This window comes from Halichoerus grypus, chromosome 7 (genome assembly GCF_964656455.1).
Source record: "Halichoerus grypus chromosome 7, mHalGry1.hap1.1, whole genome shotgun sequence".
Lineage (NCBI taxonomy): Eukaryota > Metazoa > Chordata > Mammalia > Carnivora > Phocidae > Halichoerus > Halichoerus grypus.
The window spans coordinates 10,188,363-10,210,308 of NC_135718.1; the positions used below are offsets into that span (position 1 = coordinate 10,188,363).

At 47.0% G+C, this 21,946-nt stretch overlaps 1 protein-coding gene across 16 annotated transcripts in view; it reads left to right on the forward strand.

Annotated features, from left to right (window-relative positions):
- Positions 1–21,352, forward strand: part of FGFR2 (fibroblast growth factor receptor 2) — a 101,019-nt gene extending 79,667 nt beyond the window's left edge. For 12 of the 16 annotated variants that reach the window (XM_036110999.2, XM_036111001.2, XM_036111000.2 and 9 more), the window contains 8 exons: positions 1,461–1,582; positions 3,860–3,970; positions 5,668–5,858; positions 12,192–12,314; positions 12,872–12,942; positions 14,869–15,006; positions 16,555–16,660; positions 19,673–21,352. In XM_036110999.2, coding sequence (XP_035966892.1) covers positions 1,461–1,582; positions 3,860–3,970; positions 5,668–5,858; positions 12,192–12,314; positions 12,872–12,942; positions 14,869–15,006; positions 16,555–16,660; positions 19,673–19,837 — 1,027 coding nt within the window. In that variant the 3' untranslated portion in view covers positions 19,838–21,352. Of the gene's footprint in view, positions 1–1,460; positions 1,583–3,859; positions 3,971–5,667; positions 5,859–12,191; positions 12,315–12,871; positions 12,943–14,868; positions 15,007–16,554; positions 16,661–19,580 lie in introns of all 16 variants that reach the window. The other 4 variants (XM_036111003.2, XM_078077039.1, XM_078077045.1 and 1 more) reach the window with 1 other exon arrangement.
- Positions 21,353–21,946: the final 594 nt, after the last annotated feature.

Genomic DNA, 21,946 nt, shown 5'->3' on the forward strand with positions numbered 1-21,946 from the left:
TTTCCAGTGTAGTTGTGCACCGTAGTGGAAAGACCATTCATTCATTCAGGACTTGTTTATTGAACAACAACTGGGAGGCATCAGAGAAAAACACAAAGAATGGTTTCTTTACCTGGAGAGTGTGGAAAGAGAACGGGGTAGTTTCTCCCGAAGCCACCTCGCTCCTTCCTTTGGGTGTACAAGTAGGAGGGCTCCGGCACACATTCTTGTGCGTCTAGGACTGACCTGGGCGGCTGTGATCGCACGTTAAGAAATGACAGCTCTCATGTTCAGGCCCCGTGACACTGCGGTCAACAGTGGATGTCTGTATGTGCCTGACTGTCCGCTCCCACCTCGGGGGGACCCTCAGTGCGGCAAATGTGAGTGCTAAGCATTTCAGGACGGAGTTGAGCACGGATGTAGGTGGGGCAGATTTCCAGTGAATGAAGGCTATTTAGAAGCAGTTTATTAGATTGGAGGCAGACGTGGCACAAAGAAAGGATTGTTATGCTTGTAGTAACAGGGCAGTAGGACATAAATTAGCCATTTTTCCAATGCAAATGTTTATTTTCTGCCAAGATATTAAATTTAATTTTAGTTCAGGAGAGAAACAGAATGACCTCAGCCTAGCATATACAGTGCCCTCAGTCTTTGCTTAGCTTTTGTAAACCATTGTGTACTTACCATAAATACGGTTTATTTACTCAGGACTGTTAAATACTTTGCTGCGTTATGCTTAAGTGGAAAAAAAAAAAAACCACATTCATGAGTATTCCAAAGATTTCTCCATTCTGTCGGCTTCTAGAATGTCCAAAGACAGTATGTGGCTATTAGTAGGACGTGCACCGAGCTTCTGAGCTTAGAAATACAGTTTATCATGTTCACTCTGGGTTTTCTTCATTATTAATTTTGGGTAGTTAAGGATTTCTAAACTGTTAGGCCAAAAAAGATTCCCCTTAATTTCTAGAATTTTCTTTGTCCTTTAGGGAAAAATTAGAGATTCCTTGAAATGCGTTTAAGATTCATATCATGTAACTTGGCCAGGAATGTGACCGTAAAATCCACTGGTATTTGAATAATAGTGATTTTAAAGACATCACTTCACAGAGACCAAAAAATAAGAACAGCTTTAACATTTTTTCTTTGAGACATTCTAAATTACGAATATTCAACTGGCCCGAGATCAAAAGCTCCTCATTGTTAGCACTTAGGAAAGCTGACCACCTCACTAGCAAGGATACCTTCCACAAAGAAAATAAATCGTGAACACAAATGTGAAACTTAATAGCTGTCCCGCCCGTAATTGACATTCTCTACAACGTCACTAAGAAAATACTCAAGCGCGTGTGTACCCCCGGTCTCATTAGTTCCATATGATAAATGCTCCATGCTTTTGCAAGCCGCTGAAAGATTTTTATATTTAGTTCTGGAATTTCCCCTTCACCAGATGCTGTGCACTAATCCCCTATTTACACATTTAGGCTGACGCTGGGCAAACCTCTGGGGGAAGGTTGCTTTGGGCAAGTGGTCATGGCTGAGGCGGTGGGAATTGACAAAGAGAAGCCCAAGGAAGCAGTCACTGTGGCCGTGAAGATGTTGAAAGGTGCGCGGGGAGGGGGACGGGTGGGTGTTGGGGGGGGGAGTCTTATCAAGAATGTTCCTTTTGTGGCATGTGAACTCTATCATGGCAGGGGGTCAGAGAGCACATAGTTGACCTAGGGGTTGAGAAGTTTTCAGTATAAATCAGCATCCTGGACAGACGATTTATCTTGAGCTGCGTGTACTTACAAGAAAGAAAAGCCAGTTTTGTTAGAAAGGGGTAGCCTCCCAGGTTGTTCTTCGTCAGCTCCTTGTTGATGACCGCGATTTTTTTATTCCCTCTATATTTGTATGTGCTTAGAAATATCAACTCACCCATAATTGGTTCATTTAGATGAGTCTTGGTGTGCTGAATTTGGGATGCAAGCCTCAACTTAACAAATAAAGGAGGGTTGGCCTCTGGGAGGGAGGGAGGAGGCGTGGGGAGAGGAGGACACACCTTCTCTTTTGTAAGAGGAACAAAACAGAATTGACACTGGTCTGGGAGAAGCCCTTAGAAAGCTAAAAGGGAAGGAGCAGAATCGGTGGTGGGATTGGTGGCCGGGCAGAACCTTCTGGAACATGTGAACAGTTACCCTGGGATGTGAACATCGCCTGGCATTCGTGGGATGACAGCCCAGCCCTGCTTCGTGCCAGTGTCCAAGGAGCTCATAGTACTTCAAACGTCAGCTTCCTCCTCCGTAGTATTCGTGTAGGAGAGGAGATCTAAGGGAGTGGTTCCGTTATAAACCCTATTGTAGGGAGCTGAGAAAGGACGGAGTTTTTCCCATGTGTCCGGGCAGAGATGCCTGTCTGTTCTTAGATGCTGGTACCGACCCGCTGTGGATGCTCCTGGAGTTAGGCTTTTTCTTTTCTTTTGTGGGCTTCATGCAATGGTCGTCCTGTCCCTCTCCGAGTGGAGAGGTAGCAGGGTGGAAATAGTCCAAAAAAAAAAAAAAAAGAATTTTGTAAAGATGTTGATCTGAATGGCTCCCAAGGAAAGCTTGGGTGTTTTGAGCTCCTCACCTTGGGATTTGATGTGAGGGAGGCCTGTGCCCCACCAACAGAGGTGGCCCTCTGGCTTTTGTCCTGCATGGCCGGGGTCTGCCTGTGTGCCCTTGCCCCCCTGTGCGGCAGGTGTAGGGGGCTGCGTGCCCCAAAACAGCCACCTCAGCAGCCCCTGGCCACGGACCGGGGCAAACGTGGGGAAGGCCCAAGCTTCCAGCCTCTTCTGGCAAGAACTTCTTGTTTGGTTTTTGGAGCTCAGAGTTGGAGGTCTGGGCATTTATTTCTCTGGATATACTCAGGCTGGCCTTCCCTTTCAGGATGGAGAAGGACATCAGCCCCGGAGCCCTGTGGGGGCCCTGGCGATTTTTATAGCCAGTGAGTGGCTCACCGCAGAAGGACAGCCCTCCCTGGGCTCCGTGTGCATCTTACCTTCCAGCCAATTACGTTGCTCTTCCGCTTGTGAAGTTAAAAAGCTTTTTGCCACGTGGCTCCTATGCATTTCCTTATTTCATTTTTTTAGTAAATGCAGTTTTCCGTATCGAATTATCTCAAAGGGAGGCACGTGGGGAAGAGTCTTGCCACCTTGCCGAAGCTATGAGCCCATGAATGTGGGACCTAAGCTGTTTTTCTTGAAATTAGAGAGCAGACATTTATAAAACTTTTATTTTTTTTAGGTTGGGAATCACAGCCCCCCTTGGAGAAGCCCACAGTAGAAGGCATGAACCTTTGCCCACTCAAAATGCATGTGCACACACACACACTTTTGTAAACACTTACGAGGTGCCCCCTGAACCTGTCTGTGACTTCTGTAAGGGCTCAGGTTAGCGGCATTTGGTCTGGAGAAAGTCGGTAGTGATTTGAGATGCCCCATCTCCTCCTCCTCTTCCTTTCTGTTGTACTCACGGTTGCTTTCAGGCACCTTGAAGTCTGATACGGTTTTTTGGAGGCACCATAGATCTGCCAGAGGATGGACTTAACTTCACGATAAAGTTAAACACCCCCACGCTCGTGAGGGTTGCTAGAAAAGAATTGGCCTCAGCATCAGAGACGACCTGTATTCTCGTCCTGACTTTTGACCCCATTGACCCCAAATTAGCTATTTGACACGGATCAGGGCAGTTCCCCGTCTGGGCCTTTGCCCCCTTACCAATAAAATGAGGGAGATGATTTGGAAAGTGTTTTCTGGTTCTAAAATTCAATTTCATGCTGTTTCCACTAAGTTTTTGGCAACTAGCAGCGGCTGTCGATGGGTTAGAGAAAACTAAATGGTTTTTAATTTACCTGCTGTTTGTAGATGATGCCACAGAGAAGGATCTTTCTGATCTAGTGTCAGAGATGGAGATGATGAAGATGATTGGAAAACACAAAAATATCATAAATCTCCTTGGAGCCTGTACTCAGGATGGTGAGTAGGAGGAAAAAATGCTTTCATCCAAATAATTTACACTTGAATGTTAACATCATTTTAGAAACGGTTGGACTCTTGGATCTTGCTCCTAGGGCACATCAAGTGCATGTTTAAAGTTCTCTTTAAAATCCCCTTAGGAAGATGTTCCTGGCCATGAACACAAAGGGGACTTTGTGACCGTACTGGGGGACTGGGGAAAGGTAGGCGTTGGGTGGCTTTGGATGGGAGGGCCTTCTAGAGTCCTGCTGTTTTTAGGGCATAACCTGGAGGGTGTTTAGAAAAGACAGTCTCCTTATGTTTTTGTTTTTGTAGTGCTAAGAGGGATTTCTCAAAATAAGACCCTATGGGGGACGCCTGGGTGGCTCAGTCCGTTAAGTATCTGCCTTCGGCTCAGGTCATGATCCCGGGGTCCTGGGATCGAGCCCTACATCGGGCTCCCTGCTCGGTGGGGAGTCTACTTGTCCCTCTCCCTCTGTTTCTCCTTCTGCTCATGCTCTTTCTCCCTCTCTCTCAAATAAATAAAACCTTAAAGAAAAAAAAAAGACCCTATGTTATGGTTGACAAATCCCTTAAAATGGGGATTGAAGAAGCCATGTTTTGCTATGGACAGCAATGGCTGAGCTCCCAAGAATAGTGCAGGGGAGGGAGAGAGTAGAATGAAGGGACATGTTATCTTCCTTGGGGGAGAGGGAGCATTGACTTCTCTCACTGGAGAGCTAACTGACACTTCGGGAATCAGTTTGATGATAATTAATAAACTTGAAGAAGCCTGTCTTTGCCTCAGCCATTTCTCCTTGAGGCCTGTACCAGGAGTCGGGAGACTTTCTGTGAAGGATGATTGTCAGTAGTTTTGGTCTTGTGGCCTTTAGGGTCTTTGGGGCAACTAGTCATCTTTGCCGTTGGAGCGAGAAAGCAGCCACAGACAACACAGAAATGAACGGGCCTGGCTGTGTGCCAATGCAATTTAATTACAAAAACAGGCAGTGGGCAGGATTTGGCCTGCAGGCTGTAGTTTGCCAACCTCTGGTCTATGCCATGGAGAAAGGATTGCACGTGTGTGGAAGGAGACATACACAGGAATGTTCGCCGTGCACAGTTCGTTACGGGCCAAACCTGCAAGCGATGTAAATGCCCATAAGCATAGGCAAATGAGTAAATAAAATGTGGCATGTTTACATGATGGAACATAGGTAGCTGTTAAAAGGAATGATCTAGATTTATTTTTATCAGCCCGACTGGGGTCCAGGACGATAACGTGTAGGGGGAAAATGTTGCAAAGCTGTAGCTTCATTATTCATACATGCGATTACAAATAATAATGTTGTTTATTGATACATATATGTATGTAAAATGGTTAAAATGAACTGGAAAAGGCAAAATTTATAGTAAGCATTGCTCTGCAGGAGGGCACAGGGGAGCCTGGAAATGACAGGGGAAGGACACTCACTGCATCTCTGTCTATTCCTCTGAGACTTTTGAGGCTGTCTTGACCCAAGTGTCGATGATCATTTTGGGGGAGATGAGAATGTAGGTATTCTATTTTTGTGTGCGCTTTTCTTTATGTTTCAATTAAAAAAAAAAGAAAGAAAGAAAGAAAGAAAAAGTAGTGGGTTGTAAGAAACAAAACGTGGCTGAGCTTCCCCAGGGCGGATCTGGGTGCGTCTTCTCAGCGAGCTTGCCCTCTCCATCCACAGGGCCTCTCTACGTCATCGTCGAGTATGCTTCCAAAGGCAACCTCCGCGAGTACCTCCGAGCCCGCAGGCCGCCTGGGATGGAGTACTCCTATGACATTAACCGAGTTCCCGAGGAGCAGATGACCTTCAAGGACTTGGTGTCCTGCACCTACCAACTGGCGAGAGGCATGGAGTACTTGGCTTCCCAGAAAGTGAGTCCTTCACATTCTCCTCAGTTGGGTGGACTCCAGTTAAAAAGATCTGTGAAGAAAACAGGCAATTTGGACGTGCTCATTTGCTAAATCAAGCCCTTGCTTGTCTTGTACAACCTGGAAAATATTTATTGCGTTATTCACATGGGGCTTTGGTGAACTCTTTAAAAGCCAGAGAAGCCTGTCGTGACACCGCGGAGATGAGCAGAAAAGCTGTCTCTTCTCCTGGGATTCTGCTCTCGGTAGGGAACAGCTAGGTTAGGGGGTGCTGTGTTTAATTCTGATGAGTTTTGGGGGCTTTATTTGTTTTGGGATGCGTTTTTGGACATAGACTTGGGTGTTGTGTTTATGGTTTTAAGCTTGAAAGGGCCTTCAATATTCTACGAATAAAGATCAAGCAAAGTGGTATTTTAGTAACACTGAGTCCTGGGTATCATCTGGGTTTATTTTGTCTCATTTAGCGGGGTGACCCTCTGGCTCGAAGTTGGCCAGGTCCCCTGAGGTGAACTGTCTGCATTCCAAGCATGCCACTTGCAATGGAACTTTAAACATCTGAGTTATTCTGAAAGCAGTTAGGCAGGTGCCCCAATGTCCTCTGGGGCATTTCGGATGACCCAAGACACCCTGCCTTAGCTCACACTTCGGGGGCGGGGGGTTGCAGAACTTCCTCCTTAGGCAGAGGTGGGGTCCGTTCTACCTGCGGTGGAGCTTGGTGCCGATCTTTGGGTCCCCAGAGAAGTGAGATTCTCTTGTGGGCGTGGACCCCTTGTCTCGGGGGAGCCCAGGCTGGGTCATGGCTCTGCCCAGTCACAGGAGTAAGGGATCCGACCACAGGGCATCAGGGGTGGGGGGGGGGCTGCCCCTCAGCCCCTGCTTCTGTGGCCGTGTTGGAACATGGCCAGAGCTCCCACACATTCTGTTTTTTGGTCTGCTTTTTATTTTCCTTTTTGTTTGGTTTTTATTTTCAAGAGAGGCCAGAGTTGAAGACTTTTTCAGATTCTTTTTTTCCCGTAAAAGCTCTTAACCTGTCGATTTTAGGAAGCAGTTCTGTGCCTGAGAATGTGTACGTGTGCAGGAATACAGGCCAGCTGAAAGGTCTCTGACGTGAGGAAACGGATCAGATCCAGAATGTGGGACATTTGACAAGACATCGCTTCAAAATGTCCGCGTCACGAGAGACAAAAACCACTGGGGAGACAGTTCCAGATTAAGGGAGGCTTAAGAGACAGGTGGAAAACCCTGTGTGCATGTGTGACCCTGGACTGGGCCTTGTTCAGGGTTGGGGGGGTGCAGCTTTTATAAAGAACGTTTAGGAACAACTGAAACTTGAATCGGGTCTACATTAGATAATATGATTGGGTCGATACTAAATCTGGGGGTGGTGACAGCGGTCCTGTGTTAAGGTAGGAGATGTTTGCTCACGTGTTTAGGCGTGAGGTGTGCAATCACTTTTAAATGGTTCAGGCGTACAAAGTATGTGTTTTGGGCTGGAGATTGTGTGTGAAGAGAGAGCCGGCATGACGGGCGATCCCAGCACACACAGACCATCACTGTGCTGTTTCACCTTTGCTGTAGCTTTCCCTAAACCCTAGGGAGCGTGGCCTGCCTGCAGGCTGCCTGAGGGGGCCCCCAGGGCTGGGGCAGGGGGAGGGCTGGCCACCCCCCAGGGCCCGGCCCCTCTGTCCCTTCCTGTGTGGGAGGGGGGAAGTGTTTTTTGGACGCAGAAGCAGTTAATACAGAAGCAGTAGGAGGGCCGGCTTGGTCATTTTATTAATCCTTCAAGCGAATATTCCGGAGCGCTCCTGACTCTGGTGCTTCGTGCCCCAGGTCAGGCTCCCGTAGCGGGTGGCTGCAATGGACGGAGTCCTTGGACCTCTTGGAGCAGGAACCTCGGGTGACAGCAGGAGAGATCAACAATAAGCATGGGAATAAAAATAAAGATGGGAAAGGGTGAGAGGTGTGAGAGGCGTGCCGTGCAGGAAACAAATTGTGGGAGGTCAGTGGGGGGTTCAGGGGAAAGGTGGCTGGTAAGCACCCCCCGGGGGACAGTTGTGTGCAGCTTCTGAGGAGGGACACAGGGTGCGGAGGGCAGGGTACGAGATGTGGCTGAGCTCATTTGGGGCCTCACGGACCCAGGCCAGGCCTCCAGACTGCGCTGTAGGGTGCGCCCTCGGCCTGTGGCAGGCCACCGAGGTGGGGGTAACGGGGTCAGGTTTGTGCCGCAAAGCTCACTCGGTCTTGTGCTGCTCAGCAAGCTTGGTGCTGGTGTTTTGGGCTAGGGTTTATTGGCTCCCACAAGGCACCGGATAAGAAGATTGATTTTGGACAGATTTTGCTCTTGGGATAGTTAGTGATTTCCAGCCTGAGAGATCGGATGGTGGCGCAGCTGATCAGGTTGAGGAAGACTCTGGGGTGGGAGGTGGGGGGAGAGGGTGGTGGGAAGAGATTCTGGTGCACAATTGAGGATGCACTTTGACCACGTGTGAGAGCCATTCAAGGGCCAGTGCGGGGCAGAAAGCTCTGGGGGCCGGGCTAAGACCTTGGGAGCCAGCAAAGGAAGTGCAGTTCCAAGGCATGGGAGGTCATCTAGCCGGGGAGAGGCAGAGAAGAGGGGGAGTAGAAAAAGCTCTCGATTTCTGGAGCTTGGCGCAAAGCACCTGATGGCAGTGGAGGCTGAGGGAACACAGAGAGGCAAGAGGAAAGGCAGGATGTGGTTCACAGAGGCCACAGGACGGGTTTCAGGAAGGCGGAGTGTCATTCTCCTCAGAATGGGAGAGAAGAACGTGCCTTGCACCTGGCTCATGGAGCCCCTGTGGACTCCCCATTGCTCCCCAGCCCCGAGGACTCCTGAGATCCTTCCTCTTTTGGAACTGTTCAGAATAGTGAAGAGGGAACTTTGTGAAAGGGGGCAATTCCCATTATTAATCCGTACCAATTTTTGAGAGCTCAACATCTGCCAGGTACAGGGTGAGTGTTTTACATACAGTATCATCCATAACCTCAGAACACCTCTGAAGTAGGTGCGATTTTAGGATAAGGATGCTGAGGACCGTTGGGAGGTGCCGGGACACCTTTGAGCCAGGTGTCCCTGAGTCATTGTCCTCATTTCCAAGATGGGGACTCCTAGGTCCACAGAGAAAAGTCGCTGGTCCCAGACCTGCCCTTTGGTTCTCCACTCACCCACCCTGCGCCCCAGCCTCCCCCACCCTGCTCTCAGGTAATCCCTGCCTCCCTCGGGATGGTGGGGAGGACCGATAAGATGCCTTGGGTCAGGGCGTTGCTCACAGACACAGAGTGGACCAAAAGGGACGGAGCTGTATGTCCTTAGGGCCTTGAAGGGTCCCAAAGCCCTTTGCAGAAGATGGCCTGCAGTTGAAGACGTAGAACAGGTTTGAAACTGGCCGTAGATGAAGATCCTAAGAATGGTCCCCTTGAGTGGAGCCAGCTTCCAAAGATGGAGGGCTTATTCCTGACAGTGGAGTATGAAGAAGCAGGGCAAGGGCCTGCTCACGCTCACGCCTCACAGCCGCCGGCGATGAGCTTGCTGGAGGCCCGCTTAAAGAACTGTTGAGTGAGCTCTCTGGCTCATTACTGATGGAATGCAATAATGAATTCGGCTCAGTAAACATTGACTGGGTCAGGCTCTGTGCTCGGTGCTGGGAATATAGAGATGAACACGCAGGGCCTGTCCTTGAGCCGCTTAAATATGTGCGTGCGTGCACGCATGTGTGCAAGTGTTTGTGGGGAATTCGGGGGGGGCAAGTAAAGAAACACCATGATGTATACAGAACACAACAGAAAGGTAATATGGGGTATTTGAACCTTATACAAATTATGAAAGCTTTGCTGTTTTTAGTTCAAAGTACACTAATTTTTCTTTTTTACCAAATCCCAAAACCAGTTCAACTTACTCCAAGGTGTTAAACCTGAGTGGGTGTTGTTTTTGTTATTTAAAGCAGGCTCCAGCTTCCCCATCTGTGAAATGGGTGCAGCCATACCCATGAGATTGCCATGGGAATTTAATTCTATCGTCTGGGCCATAGGGGTGTTAGTCTTCCTTCCCTTAGTGACCCGTGGATCTCCGCTTACTTAAGAAATGGATACCAAATGGTCTGAGGGCCCTAGTTATGTAAATGGTCAGCTCTGCCCTGGAAAACAGCTCTGATTTCTGCAGATGATGGGAATTTGGCTTGATGTTAATTATTTTCTTTTTCTTGCGTGTTGGTTCCAAGTCTCTTACTGTTCAGCCCAGAGGGTGGGCGTTCGTGTCTGCTAGCATCATGGGATGTGGGAGGTTGGTGCTCGATCCTGGCTCTTGCCAAGATGATGATGGAGGTCACTGTCGTGGTATCTCTGAGTTGAGCCCTCATGTGTGGTGGGAGCCCAGCATGTGGGAATCCAGATTCTTCTGACCACACAGCTTGCCAAATGCACAGAGCTCGTGTCGGCAGGGAGCACGCCGCCGGGAGAGTTTGGCCGAGGGCTTGGAAGTTCAATTTGAAGAGGCCTCCAAACTAGGAACATGGCTCCCGCCCCGGCCGGATCCCCAGGCGGCTTCTGGAAGCTCTCACATTTCCTGCTTCCATTCTGGCACAGGCATACCTACTTGTGGGGTTTTCCTGCTCTCCCTTTCCTGGTCTTCACCCATCCAGGGGGCCACAGAAGCATCTAAAAACAAGGAATCGTTGGGCGGTGGGCTGGAAAAAGTAACTCCTAATTTATTCTTCAGAGAGAATGGGGTATTTGAACCTTATACAAATTATGAAAGCTTTGCTGTTTTTAGTTTTAGTGGCTTGCTCCTTTTTATTGGCCATGTCGTGAAGTCCCTACTACAACCAGCCCCATTTCACCCTTGTCAAGTGGCTTGATAAGACTCTCTCCTTCATCCAGTAGTTAACACACGAGGCCGTGTCAGAGCATTTGGTAGAGATATTTGTTCACTTCCTTAGACCTTGCCTTTTCCAAAAATAGGGGCTGGTGATTGGGGAATTCTCCTTACCATGTGTCATGATGAAATCTTGTGATATTGAAGTATAACACTTTACAAAAGTGTATCATTTGTAGAAAGGAAAAACGGGAGTTACAATGACCAGACCTTTCTGAGACCGAAGAGTATCAGAACTATAAATTAGCTGCCCTCTGGTGAGCATGTCTGCATCCCCCCCCCCCACCACCACCCTTCCCCACCCCCCAGGTATTTTGTGTGGGCCGGTGTCCTCCGGGCCTGGGCCTGGGCCTAGACAGACAGGCGTTGGTCATGATATAAGCCGGGAAAGGACATGGTCAGTTCTTAGAAACACAACTTGTGGGGAGCGTAGCAGGTGCAGCAGGGCTGAGTTTGGAAGCACAGAGACCGGTTAGGTAGGCACTGTGGCTCTCCATGGGGCTGGGGGTGGGCAGTGGTGATGTCCTGGGCTAAGTGTGGTTAGTAGTGGGGACACAGCGGGGTGGACAAATTAGAGAGGCAGATGGGACTCAGCGTCCACAGAATTTGGGAGTACTGTGCCGAGAATTCTGGTGTATACTTCTTGGCCTGAGAGAGACCCAAGAGGGTAAGAATTAGGGGAGCAGAGACCTTGAATTTGAGGAGCCAAAGGGATGTCACAGTGGAAATGTCCCATAACCTGTGGAAGATGACAGTGAGGGTCCCAGGAGAGAGGTAGGAATTTGCAAATCTTTTGTGTGTATCTAAGAATAGAAGCCCGGGGGATATGTGGAAATATACAAAATTAATGGGACATTTCTATTTTGAGGGACAGGGCAGAGAGGAGCTGGATTGAGAGGGTGAGCCAAGAGAAGGGAGGGGATAGAACTCAAGGGGGTGGGGGTGGGGACCGTTTTTTTTAAAAGGAGCATGAAATCAACAGTGTCCAGAGCTGCAGAGGGTAACATTGAAGCATTAGAAGAGCTCACTTGGGTCTGACAAGAGGTTCCTCATATACTTTTGGGAGGGGCAGGGATGGAAACAATGTTTGCGGATGGACCAGGAGGTAAGGAGGAAGTGGTGTTGGAGTTTAACCAGCTCTTCTGAAAGTCTGGCTGTAAAGGGCGGGAGAGTTAAGTGTTGAGATAAAAGATTTTAGACTAATCTAGCACAGATCTCCTGCTAGGAAGGACGCCAGTGTTGTTGGTCATTTGCAGGTAAAAGAGAATTGGCTGCTTGGTGTCTCTTTGCTCTTTGAAATGATTGGGGCCTTGGTTTTTTAGTTACTTTTAATTAGAAAAGAAATACCATTTTTTGACTTAAGATAAGTACTTTCTGTCTGCATTGTAAGAAGTATGTTTTCTCTTTATTCTTGAAACATTTTGAAATGAGTTCTTTCTTGATTTCAGTGTATTCATCGGGATTTAGCTGCCAGAAATGTTTTGGTAACAGAAAACAATGTCATGAAAATAGCAGACTTTGGACTGGCCAGGGATATCAACAATATAGACTATTACAAAAAGACCACAAACGTAAGTCTATGGCAGCACTGTGGTGGAAGGGACGGAGGGAGGGATGGTGGTGGCACGGAATGTTCCACATGAAAGATAGTAGGCATTTATTCCTCTGCCCTTTATCTCTGTTCTTTTGCTGTATTCTTGACAGACTTCTCAATAAGCAAATTGTAGCTGTATTTCAGATACTTTTAGTAAATGTGAAACAGCCTTGTATATAGAATGATCGGCAGACTCTCTGGTCTTCATCAGGCTCTTTGTCAAGAACTTCCCTAGCCAAGACTAGAGCTCGGGGGTTTCTGGATTAATTTTTGCCTAGAAGGTGGTCAGGGTGTGTCTGTGTTCGAGGAGATCGAGGATGAGGAGAGTCCCAAGAAACGGCATTGCACTCATGTGCCCCAATCTGTGCATCTTACATGTTATGTGTAGGCCCTGCTGGACCTTATTTCTGCTCTCATGACTGACCAGTGAAAATCATTAGTATCAGCTCTCAAATAGGGCAGAGCCTGTCGAGCCAGCAAAAGTAAACTGGTTTTAATCTAGTGGTTTTTACCTTTTCTCCCCCACACTTGCAGGGGAGACTTCCAGTCAAGTGGATGGCCCCAGAAGCCCTTTTTGACCGAGTGTACACCCACCAGAGTGACGTGTAAGTAACTCCCTTCTCTCTGGCTTCTCCATCGGGTTGAGCTGCAAAAATACAGTATTCATCTTTGTGCATTCTTTGGCGTCTGTTGTATTTCACACGTTGATAGAAGGTGCAGGAGCCAGCCTTAGAAAGGACGGATTTTATGGTAGGCTGGTAACCAATGCGCTGTTACTAATCTGCCCAGCTTCAAAGTGCACGGGAGGTGTAACTTCGAACGTCGTCCTGCCAGGGCCGAAGTGCCCCCCCTGCCCCGAACCTCGTCCCGCCAGGGCGGAAGTGCCCCCCCACGCCAACTTACTCACGGATCCACGACTACAAAGCTGCTGTCTCATTTGCCAGGCCATTGGCATGTTCTTTGCTCCCTGAAAGAAGGAATTTTGAAACTTTTCCTACTTGAGGGTGGTTTGTCATACTCCCCCCATCTCAGGTTTGTCCTCGTGGGGACAGGCTGAGTGGGGCAGAGTCTGCTCAGGTGATCTCCACGGGGCCCGCGTGTTCTGTTTATCCTTTGAAAAGGTCTGATCTCGGCCTGGCACCCTTGATGACATGACAGAAACAGTGAAAACTATATAATATTCCCATTATGATACACTTAAAAATACTAATTTCCAACGCTAAAGTTCTAAAATATCAGTTGGAGGGGCAGGCTCCAACTGATGTTTTAGAATTTTAGGTTTGGAAATTAGTTTGGAAGAAGTTACCCTGGCGGGAAACTGCGGGGAAGGTACAGAGCATCTCTCTGTACTGTTTTTTTCCAAGTTTCTGTGAGTCTATAATTAATCCAAAATAAAAAGTTAAAAAAAAAAAGAATCAGTTGAGCCATTGTTTTTTTTTTAAAGATTTATTTATTTATTTGAGAGAGCGAGAATGAGAGAAGAGAGAGAGTACATGAGAGTGGGGAGGGTCAGAGGGAGAAGCAGGCTCCTCGCCGAGCAGGGAGCCCGATGCGGGACTGGATCCCGGGACTCCGGGATCATGACCTGAGCCGAAGGCAGTCGCTTAACCAACTTTAGCAGTCCTAGAAGGAAGGTGTTACAAGTCCCGGTTTTGTAGGGAGTCAGCTGCCTGCATTGTGCTCCCACCTTTGCTCTACAGAAAACTGGGGAGAGTTTCATTTCTCACCCCAAACCCGAAGAGAGTCAGGAAGGGTGTGTGTCAAGAGCCTCAGTGATATAGGTAAATGCAGGAGTCTTGGCTCCATTATCCCAGGAATTGTGAGTATCCTGAACGAGGCTCAGAAAGTCCAGCTGTGGGTCTCCGTGAGGTCAGGTACCCATGGTCCTGAGAGAGGTTTTCAGTTTCTGTTGGAGGAAACTCGTCTGGGGCACGGGATTCCATCATCCTCATCCCAGCCTGATGCCCGCTCCCTTCATGACCCTAGTGAGTCATGAACCTTTTGTGCTCTCAGATGCTCCAGCTGGCCACGCTGGGCAGCTGTTTACCTTGCAGAATTGGCTTGCAGGCCTTATTCGGTCAGCAGCCCATGCTGGTGGGTCACAATCCAGGGGGGTCAGGCACAGAGGCTGTTGGAAGAGCTGGACGGGAGCAGGAAGAGTTTTGCAGCTTAGGAGCTGAGATCCTCACGTTGCTAAAACACTGCATTTAAGGACGAGTAACTTCATTTGAGAGTGTCAGAATGAAAAAGCAACCACCCCAGATCTCTACCAGAAAAAAAGAGGGATGGTTTCCCACCCCTACTCTGTTGTCTGTTGATGGAAAATTCCATGGGAACATCCCTCCCGTTGTTCTCATTTGGGGAGGATGCTCCTTCGGGGCAGGGAGGGGCCTGTGGGATGAACTGCCGGAGGGTTCGGGCCATTTGTCTTTGAACATGAGAAGTGAGTGGGCGTATACTTTATTCACTGGGCATATTTGGGTTTTTGGGATTCAGGTGGGTTGGTAATACTGTTTTCTCTCTTCTTGCAGGTGGTCCTTCGGGGTGTTAATGTGGGAGATCTTCACGTTAGGGGGCTCACCCTACCCAGGGATTCCAGTGGAGGAACTTTTTAAGCTGCTTAAGGAAGGACACAGGATGGATAAGCCAGCAAACTGCACCAATGAACTGTAAGGACCGTTGTCTCTCCTGATACCCAGCGGACCCACCATGCCATTAACTCTTCTCCCGACTTATTTCGGGTTTCCCAAGGCCCCGGGTTTTCCATACAGGCCCTAAGAAGAATTACTGCTGAAGCTTTCTGGGCTCAATCCCAGGACTGGGGTGGATGGCCACACTGACGGCCATAACTGTCCGAAAGAGAGAACATCATCCCGAGGTGTATGGACTGAGCTTTAGATCAGGGCATTAGGCTTCCTGGCTGAGGGCTTCTGACTTTCGAGAGTGAGACGCAGCGATCTTCCTGGGCCACCGTGCTGTGCTTTGCTGTTGTCTCTCCTTAGACGGACAGGGAGAAAGATCTGGCCTTTTCTCATACACAAGCTGGAAAGCCATGGGCCTGCCCGGCCTTTCCTCACGGCTTATGCCCCCAGCACGGCCAGGGGGCATGGGTGAACACTGAAAATTGCTCGTCTAGATTGGCATTGACCACATGTCTTCAGAGCAAACTGGTGTCTGGTTACCTCTGTTTTACCCATAGTTTAGCACAGAGAATTAAGAATGTGTCCAGGTGCCATCCTTAGAATCCCAGATCTGGCTATAAAACCATGAGCCAGTTTCGAGAAAAGCCTACCCCACACTTCAAGTGGAATTATGTTGTGTTTGTGACATGCGTCTTGTGCAGTAGAATCAGTGCTTTGAAAGGGAGTCTCTCTTCCCAACCCCCCCCCGGATTACCTAAGAAGAGTGATTGTCCCGGAGACTGTGGTCTATTGTGTATCGTTTCATGGGGATTTTATATCCGTAATCCCATGAGTGCTTTTCACTGTACAGTGGACATCTGATGAATGGCCACATTTTATAGTATATTATATAAAGGTATTTATTGTGCTGCCTGTCATTCCTATTGCTTTTTCTAATATAGAGGGTCTGTCGAAACCCATAATCAAGATAAGGCCTGGGACCCTAGGCCTGTCCAGGAGTTAATCAGGAAGTTAATGTGCAGCCCAGGGATGGCAGATTAATTCATAAAAACCTTACCTTAAAGTTGTGGTTTTCAAACTTCATTTTTTTTTAAACTGAGGAACCTTTGTCCTCTGCAGTCATTAAGATAAAACCCAAAGGGTCAGAGAGAAGAATGTGTAGCTGCTTTGGTCGGGAGCAGGAGGGGGGGGGGCGCGGTGTGTGCTGGGGAGAGACTGGAGACCGGGTTGCTCCTAGAAGGCTTTTCCTTCAGCCTGTCAGAGTGCCAGAGAGATGTGCTACTCTGTGTCACGTCACAGATGCAAGTCAGCAGCGAAGACGTAGAAAAAAGTCTTAATGGCATAGACACTCTCCTAAAACGTTTGGGGTGAAGTGATGTTTTTGTAGCTCAAAGTGCCTTTCAGAGGAACCAAGCAGTGAATTTTGGGGGAAAGCAAATAACTGCCTTCTAATTTGGAAAGTTCTGGTACATGTTCATAATTTAGGACGTATCTCCCTAGTGCCTGTTCACACTGACTTATAGCCACGCACCTAGTACTTACAAAATGAATTCACCAGGAAATCCGTTTCCCCAGGTATATGATGATGAGGGACTGTTGGCATGCGGTGCCCTCCCAGAGGCCGACGTTCAAACAGTTGGTAGAAGACTTGGATCGGATTCTCACTCTCACAACCAATGAGGTAAGCACCCTCTTCCAGAAGCCTGTGGTCCTTTCTTGGGAGGCCGGTGCGGCTTTTTCATTGCAACCTCCCCCGTCGGAGTCTGTGGTAGAGATTATCATTTTTCCGCAGGGGTCAGACAGAGTTAAAATATGTGCAGTTTTGAGAGTTCTGACTCATGAAACCAGACCGAGGGCCCTACTTGAGGCTGCCCCTCTCTGTGGCCTTTGGGTGGTGGGTCCAGGTTGTGGTATGCTGGACAGCGTGGAGGCGAGAGAAATAGCAGCATTTGGGTTTGCGTGTGAGGAGCTTGGGTTTCTGTGCTGCTTGGCTTCAGCTCCTAACGTAGGAGCTGCTGCCGTTCTCTTACTGGTGGGCTTCGCTGGAAGCAGTGAGGTTCTGCCAGTCTGGCTTCACAGGCACGGCCGTGTCCACCGTGACCCTGTCTGGAAATGGCCTGGGGCGTGTGGTCTCCATCTGTGTGTATGTGAATGTACACACGGTTTCGTATAATGAGGGACTTGTGATTTGTTTTAAAGATTTATTTGAGAGAGAGCGAGAGAGGGAACTGGGGGAGGGGCAGAGGGAGGGAGAGAGAATGAATCTCCAGCAGAGACTCCCTGCTGAGCCCAGAGCCTGACCCGGGGCTCTATCTCAGGACTCTGAGATCATGATCTGAGCCGAAATCAAGGAGTCAGACGCTTAACTGACTGAGCCACCCAGGTGCCTGGGGACTTGTGATTTTTAAGTGAAAGCTTTTACCTTTTGTTAAAATATTTTTCTTTAAAATATTTATAATCTGTACCAACGAAAGAAACACTCCTCTGTCCCTCACTGTGTGATTTCAGTCGTGGTGGTGCTCGCTTCCGCATGTAGATAGAGTGGTCTCTGTGGTTGTAGAGAGTGTCTGATCTGAGCAGGAACGATGAGAAACCCATCGAGGTTAGAAGAATCCCACAAAAAATTGTTAATGAATGAATTTGAGATATTTAATGAGGGTGCAGCAAGCAGTCTTCCTTCAAACAGGAAAAAAAAAACCCCTCAAACCCAGTTATCTTAACAACAACAAAAAGAGGTTAAAATTGCTTGAATAAAAATAATAACATTTAATGTATTTTTAAATACATTTAATAGTTTCAGAATGATTTTTTTTTTTAAATCAAATGTTGTGATTTGAAGCCTTAAGCCAGCAACATTATCTTGTGCGTCTAACTGTAGCTGATAAAAGGAGAGATTGCATTTAAATGAATACAGCTGACCTTCAGAAGTTGAAAGGAAAGGAACAGTTCAAGGGGAAAAAAAGCAACTTTCTTCTCCTGCCAAAATTGTTGTTTCTAGTGTAAGTTCCTTTAACCCTAGACTTGGAATCCACTGGTACCCCTCTTTTCCCCCTATCAGATCTGAACATTTATGGCTGCATTTAGAAACTGGGAAAGCACTAATGTTCCATTTTACTGGTCCTAAGTCCATGCTCAATGCTCTTTATTTATATATTTATATTTAAAGTGGGTCCATTCATACTGAAATTTACATCTAGCATCCTAAAATAAAAAAGCAGAATGCCATATTGTCTAACGGATATAAAAATCGAAGTTTCTTTCCTTCTGAAAATCATTCCCATATGCTTGAGAAAAATGGTTCCATTTAGGACAAAATTTCATTTTTATCATTGTAAGCACAAAGTTCTCTTTTGATGTGGTGGGCGTGTTTGTTTCCAGTTGTGCGGTTAATGCTGATCTTGTTGGAACTGACACATCCCCCATTCTTGGATGGGGACTCTTTCCCTTGCCAAACCTGGTGATGAATTATAGTGTTGTTTTTTTTTTTCCAATTTTTTTTTGGGGGGGTTCTTTTTAAAATGTAGAGTTCCCAACATTCTGCGGGCTCTTTTCTGAGTGAGACCCAGAAGTTCCTCGGTTTAGAAATCTTGCCAGAGTTTCCGAGCAAGGGTCTGCGAACCTCTTCGGTAAAGGGCCAGATAGTAAACATTTTTTATCTCTGGGAGCCGAACTTTCAGGTCAGCCGTCAAGGCGAGAAAACAGTTATGGACAATATGTCAATGAGTGTGTCTATGTTCTGGGTAAAACTTGATGGACCCTAGCATTTAAATTTTGTATGACTTTCATGTCCTTTTATGTCATTTTAATGCCATGAGATATTACTCTTCTTTTGAATCCCCCCCCGCCTTGAAAAATGTTAAAACATTTTAGCTCATGTTTCAAAACATGTTTTTGCTCATGGGCCACACAAGACCAGGCAGTGGGCTCTCACCCTGCCATAAGTTGGAGGAAATGTTATCCTGGGTCATCCAGGGGGCTCTCTTCCATAGCAACCCCAACAGAGGCTGTAGGGAGCAGAAGAGACCCTTTTGAATTTCAAACTCTTCTTTAACAGTCCATTATGGATTTAACATACATGAGTACATCCGAGCCTTTTCTGAACCTGTTTACATTTTCCACTTGGAGAGCTTCTGAGAGTAATGAATTACATCTGTGAAATTACCCGCTGAATGGAGACAGATTCCCCCTAAATTATCCTAGAGACTGCAATAGTAAAATGTAATTCGTAAAATAAATATTCATGGTCTCAACTATTTTAAGGGGTCCCCGGAATCCATAACACATTACGCGTTTTTCATTTTGCGGGGGCTCGGGTTTGAACCGTGTGCTCCCCCTCGAGGAGGCGTGTAGCAAGCCGCTTGTTGGGGTCTGTGTGAGTGGACTGGAGTGCTCAGCATTTTCCCATTCCCTCCTTGCCTCTTGTTTGTTCATGATGGATTGTAAGAGAAGGGTTAAGGGCAGCCTAGAGTCAATAAAGGGGGGGTTGTCTAGAGGAGATCTTTATGGGAGCGGGGGGGTGCTAGGTCTCTGAATCTTCAACTCCGATAGAGCGTCTCGAGAGCCTGCATTTGAAATAAAGGTCTTCTCTTCCCTTCTTTCAGGAATACTTGGACCTCAGTCAACCTCTCGAACCGTATTCACCTTGTTATCCTGACCCGAGATGAAATAAAACGTCTCTCTTCCCTTCTTTCAGGAATACTTGGACCTCAGTCAGCCTCTCGAACAGTATTCACCTAGTTATCCTGACACAAGGAGTTCTTGTTCTTCAGGAGACGATTCTGTTTTCTCTCCGGACCCCATGCCTTACGAACCCTGCCTTCCTCAGTATCCACATGTAAACGGCAGTGTTAAAACATGAATGAGCTTGTCCTTCTGTCCCCACACAGGACAGCACCAGGAACCTAGCCACACGAGCAGGGAGGCCATGCCTCCAGGAGCTTGTTGGCTCCGCTTGTATATATGCATCAGAGGAGTAAATAATTGGAAAAGTAATCGGCACACGTGTAAAGAATTTATACAGTTGGAAACTTGTAATCTTCACCTGGAGAAGAAGAATGTTTCTGGGGCCATGGACTGCCATGGGCCACCACGCGCCCGTGACCCACTGTGGGGACTGGCTGTGGACCAGCTGGACTTGAGGCAAACTTAGGTTCTGCCTTCCTTGTGAATTTTGTAATAATTGGAGAAAATATATGTCAGCACACACAGAGCACAATTGCAGTATATAGGTGCTGAATGTATGTAAATATATTCAAATTATGTATAAATATATATTATATATTTACAAGGAATTATTTTTTGTATTGATTTTAAATGGATGTCCCAATGCACCTAGAAAATTGGTCTCTCTTTTTGTAATAGCTATTTGCTAAATGCTGTTCTTACACAGAATTTCTTAATTTTCACCGAGCAGAGGTGGAAGAATACTTTTGCTTTCAGGGAAAATGGTATAACATTAATTTATTAATGAATTGGTAATATACAAAACAATTAATCATTTATAGTTTTGTGTTTTTTTTTTGTTTTTGTTTTGTAATTTAAGTGGCATTTCTTTGCAGGCAGCGCATCGGACTAGTCAATCTATTGCTTGGACTTAACTAGTTATCAGATTCTTGGAAAAGAGAAATATTTACAGAATATGACTAATTTGGGGAAAATGAAGTTTTGATTTATATGTTTAAGCTCTGCTGTCAGATGGTTGTTCTTACACCACAAAAATGCCAATAGGAAACAAACCCATTAATAAGAGAGTATTTTGTTTTGCTGTGCAGTTCTGTCATTGGGCCCGTGGAACATTTAACTGGACTTCCCAAGACAAATGGTACCAGCGTTCTCTTAAAAAGATGCCTTAATCCATTCCTTGAGGATGGACCTTAGTTGAGATGATAGCCGACTGTCCTCCTCCCCGGCAACTGGCCTTCTGCCCTGAGTTGCACGTTAATCAGATTAGCCTGTATTCTCTTCAGTGGATTTTGATAATGGCTTCCAGATTCATTGGCGTTAGAGAAGGCTTTTAGAATTGAAACACTGAGTTGTTCTGCTGATAGTCTTTGGAGACACTTCCATCTTTTTAAGGGATTGCTTCTGTCTAATTCTGGCAGGACCTCACCAAAAGATTGGGCCTCATACCAGCGTCATCACAATGTTGCCATGTTTTGCGTTCTATATGAAAGTACTGTGTTTTGCTTTGGAAACACCTACTCACTTTGTTATAGCCATGCAACATGAATGCAGATTACACTGATTCTACTTGTTACAAATTGGAGAAAGTATTTAATAAATCCTGTTAATTTTTATACTGACAATAAAAAATGTTTCTACAGATATTAATGTTAACAAGACAAAATAAATGTCACGCAGCTTATTTTTTTAAGACTCGTGTCTCACCAAATGGTTTCCTGTGCTTGGAGGTGTTGACTCAGTGCTGTTTGGTGTGATGGCATGAAAGGCAGGGCTGGGAAGGTTCATTGTTGGCTACAAACCGGTGCCTTGCCACAGGGATTGGCCGGGACCAGCAGTACCTGGGACAGGTGGATCCGGTGGGAAATCAGGGGAGGTGGGTTTCCGCTCTAGCTGTGTTGCTTCCTGGGGCCCCGAAGGTGTCGTCGTATCTTTCTGGGTTTTAACTTTTGGAAGAGCAAACGAGGGATGGCATGGGCAAAGCTTTGCAAACAGGGAGGTGTCCTGCGGATGGCAGGTGCTATGAGTGGAGAGGTTCAGATGATCTGGCTACTGGGAAGGGATCTTGAAGCCTTGTAGGCTGGCTTCCTCCTGATGTACAGGGAGTAGAATTGGCTTCAACATTTCAAAAAGAGAGCTTGAATGAATCTTAAAATAATTTGACCTATTTCCAGAACACCAAGAATCTGAAGAGGGAAATGGTGTTTTGCCTGCTAACAATGTGAATTTATGATTCAAGGTCCCATTATATCTGCTTGCCAGCCTCCATATCAGGAAAGGGAGACAG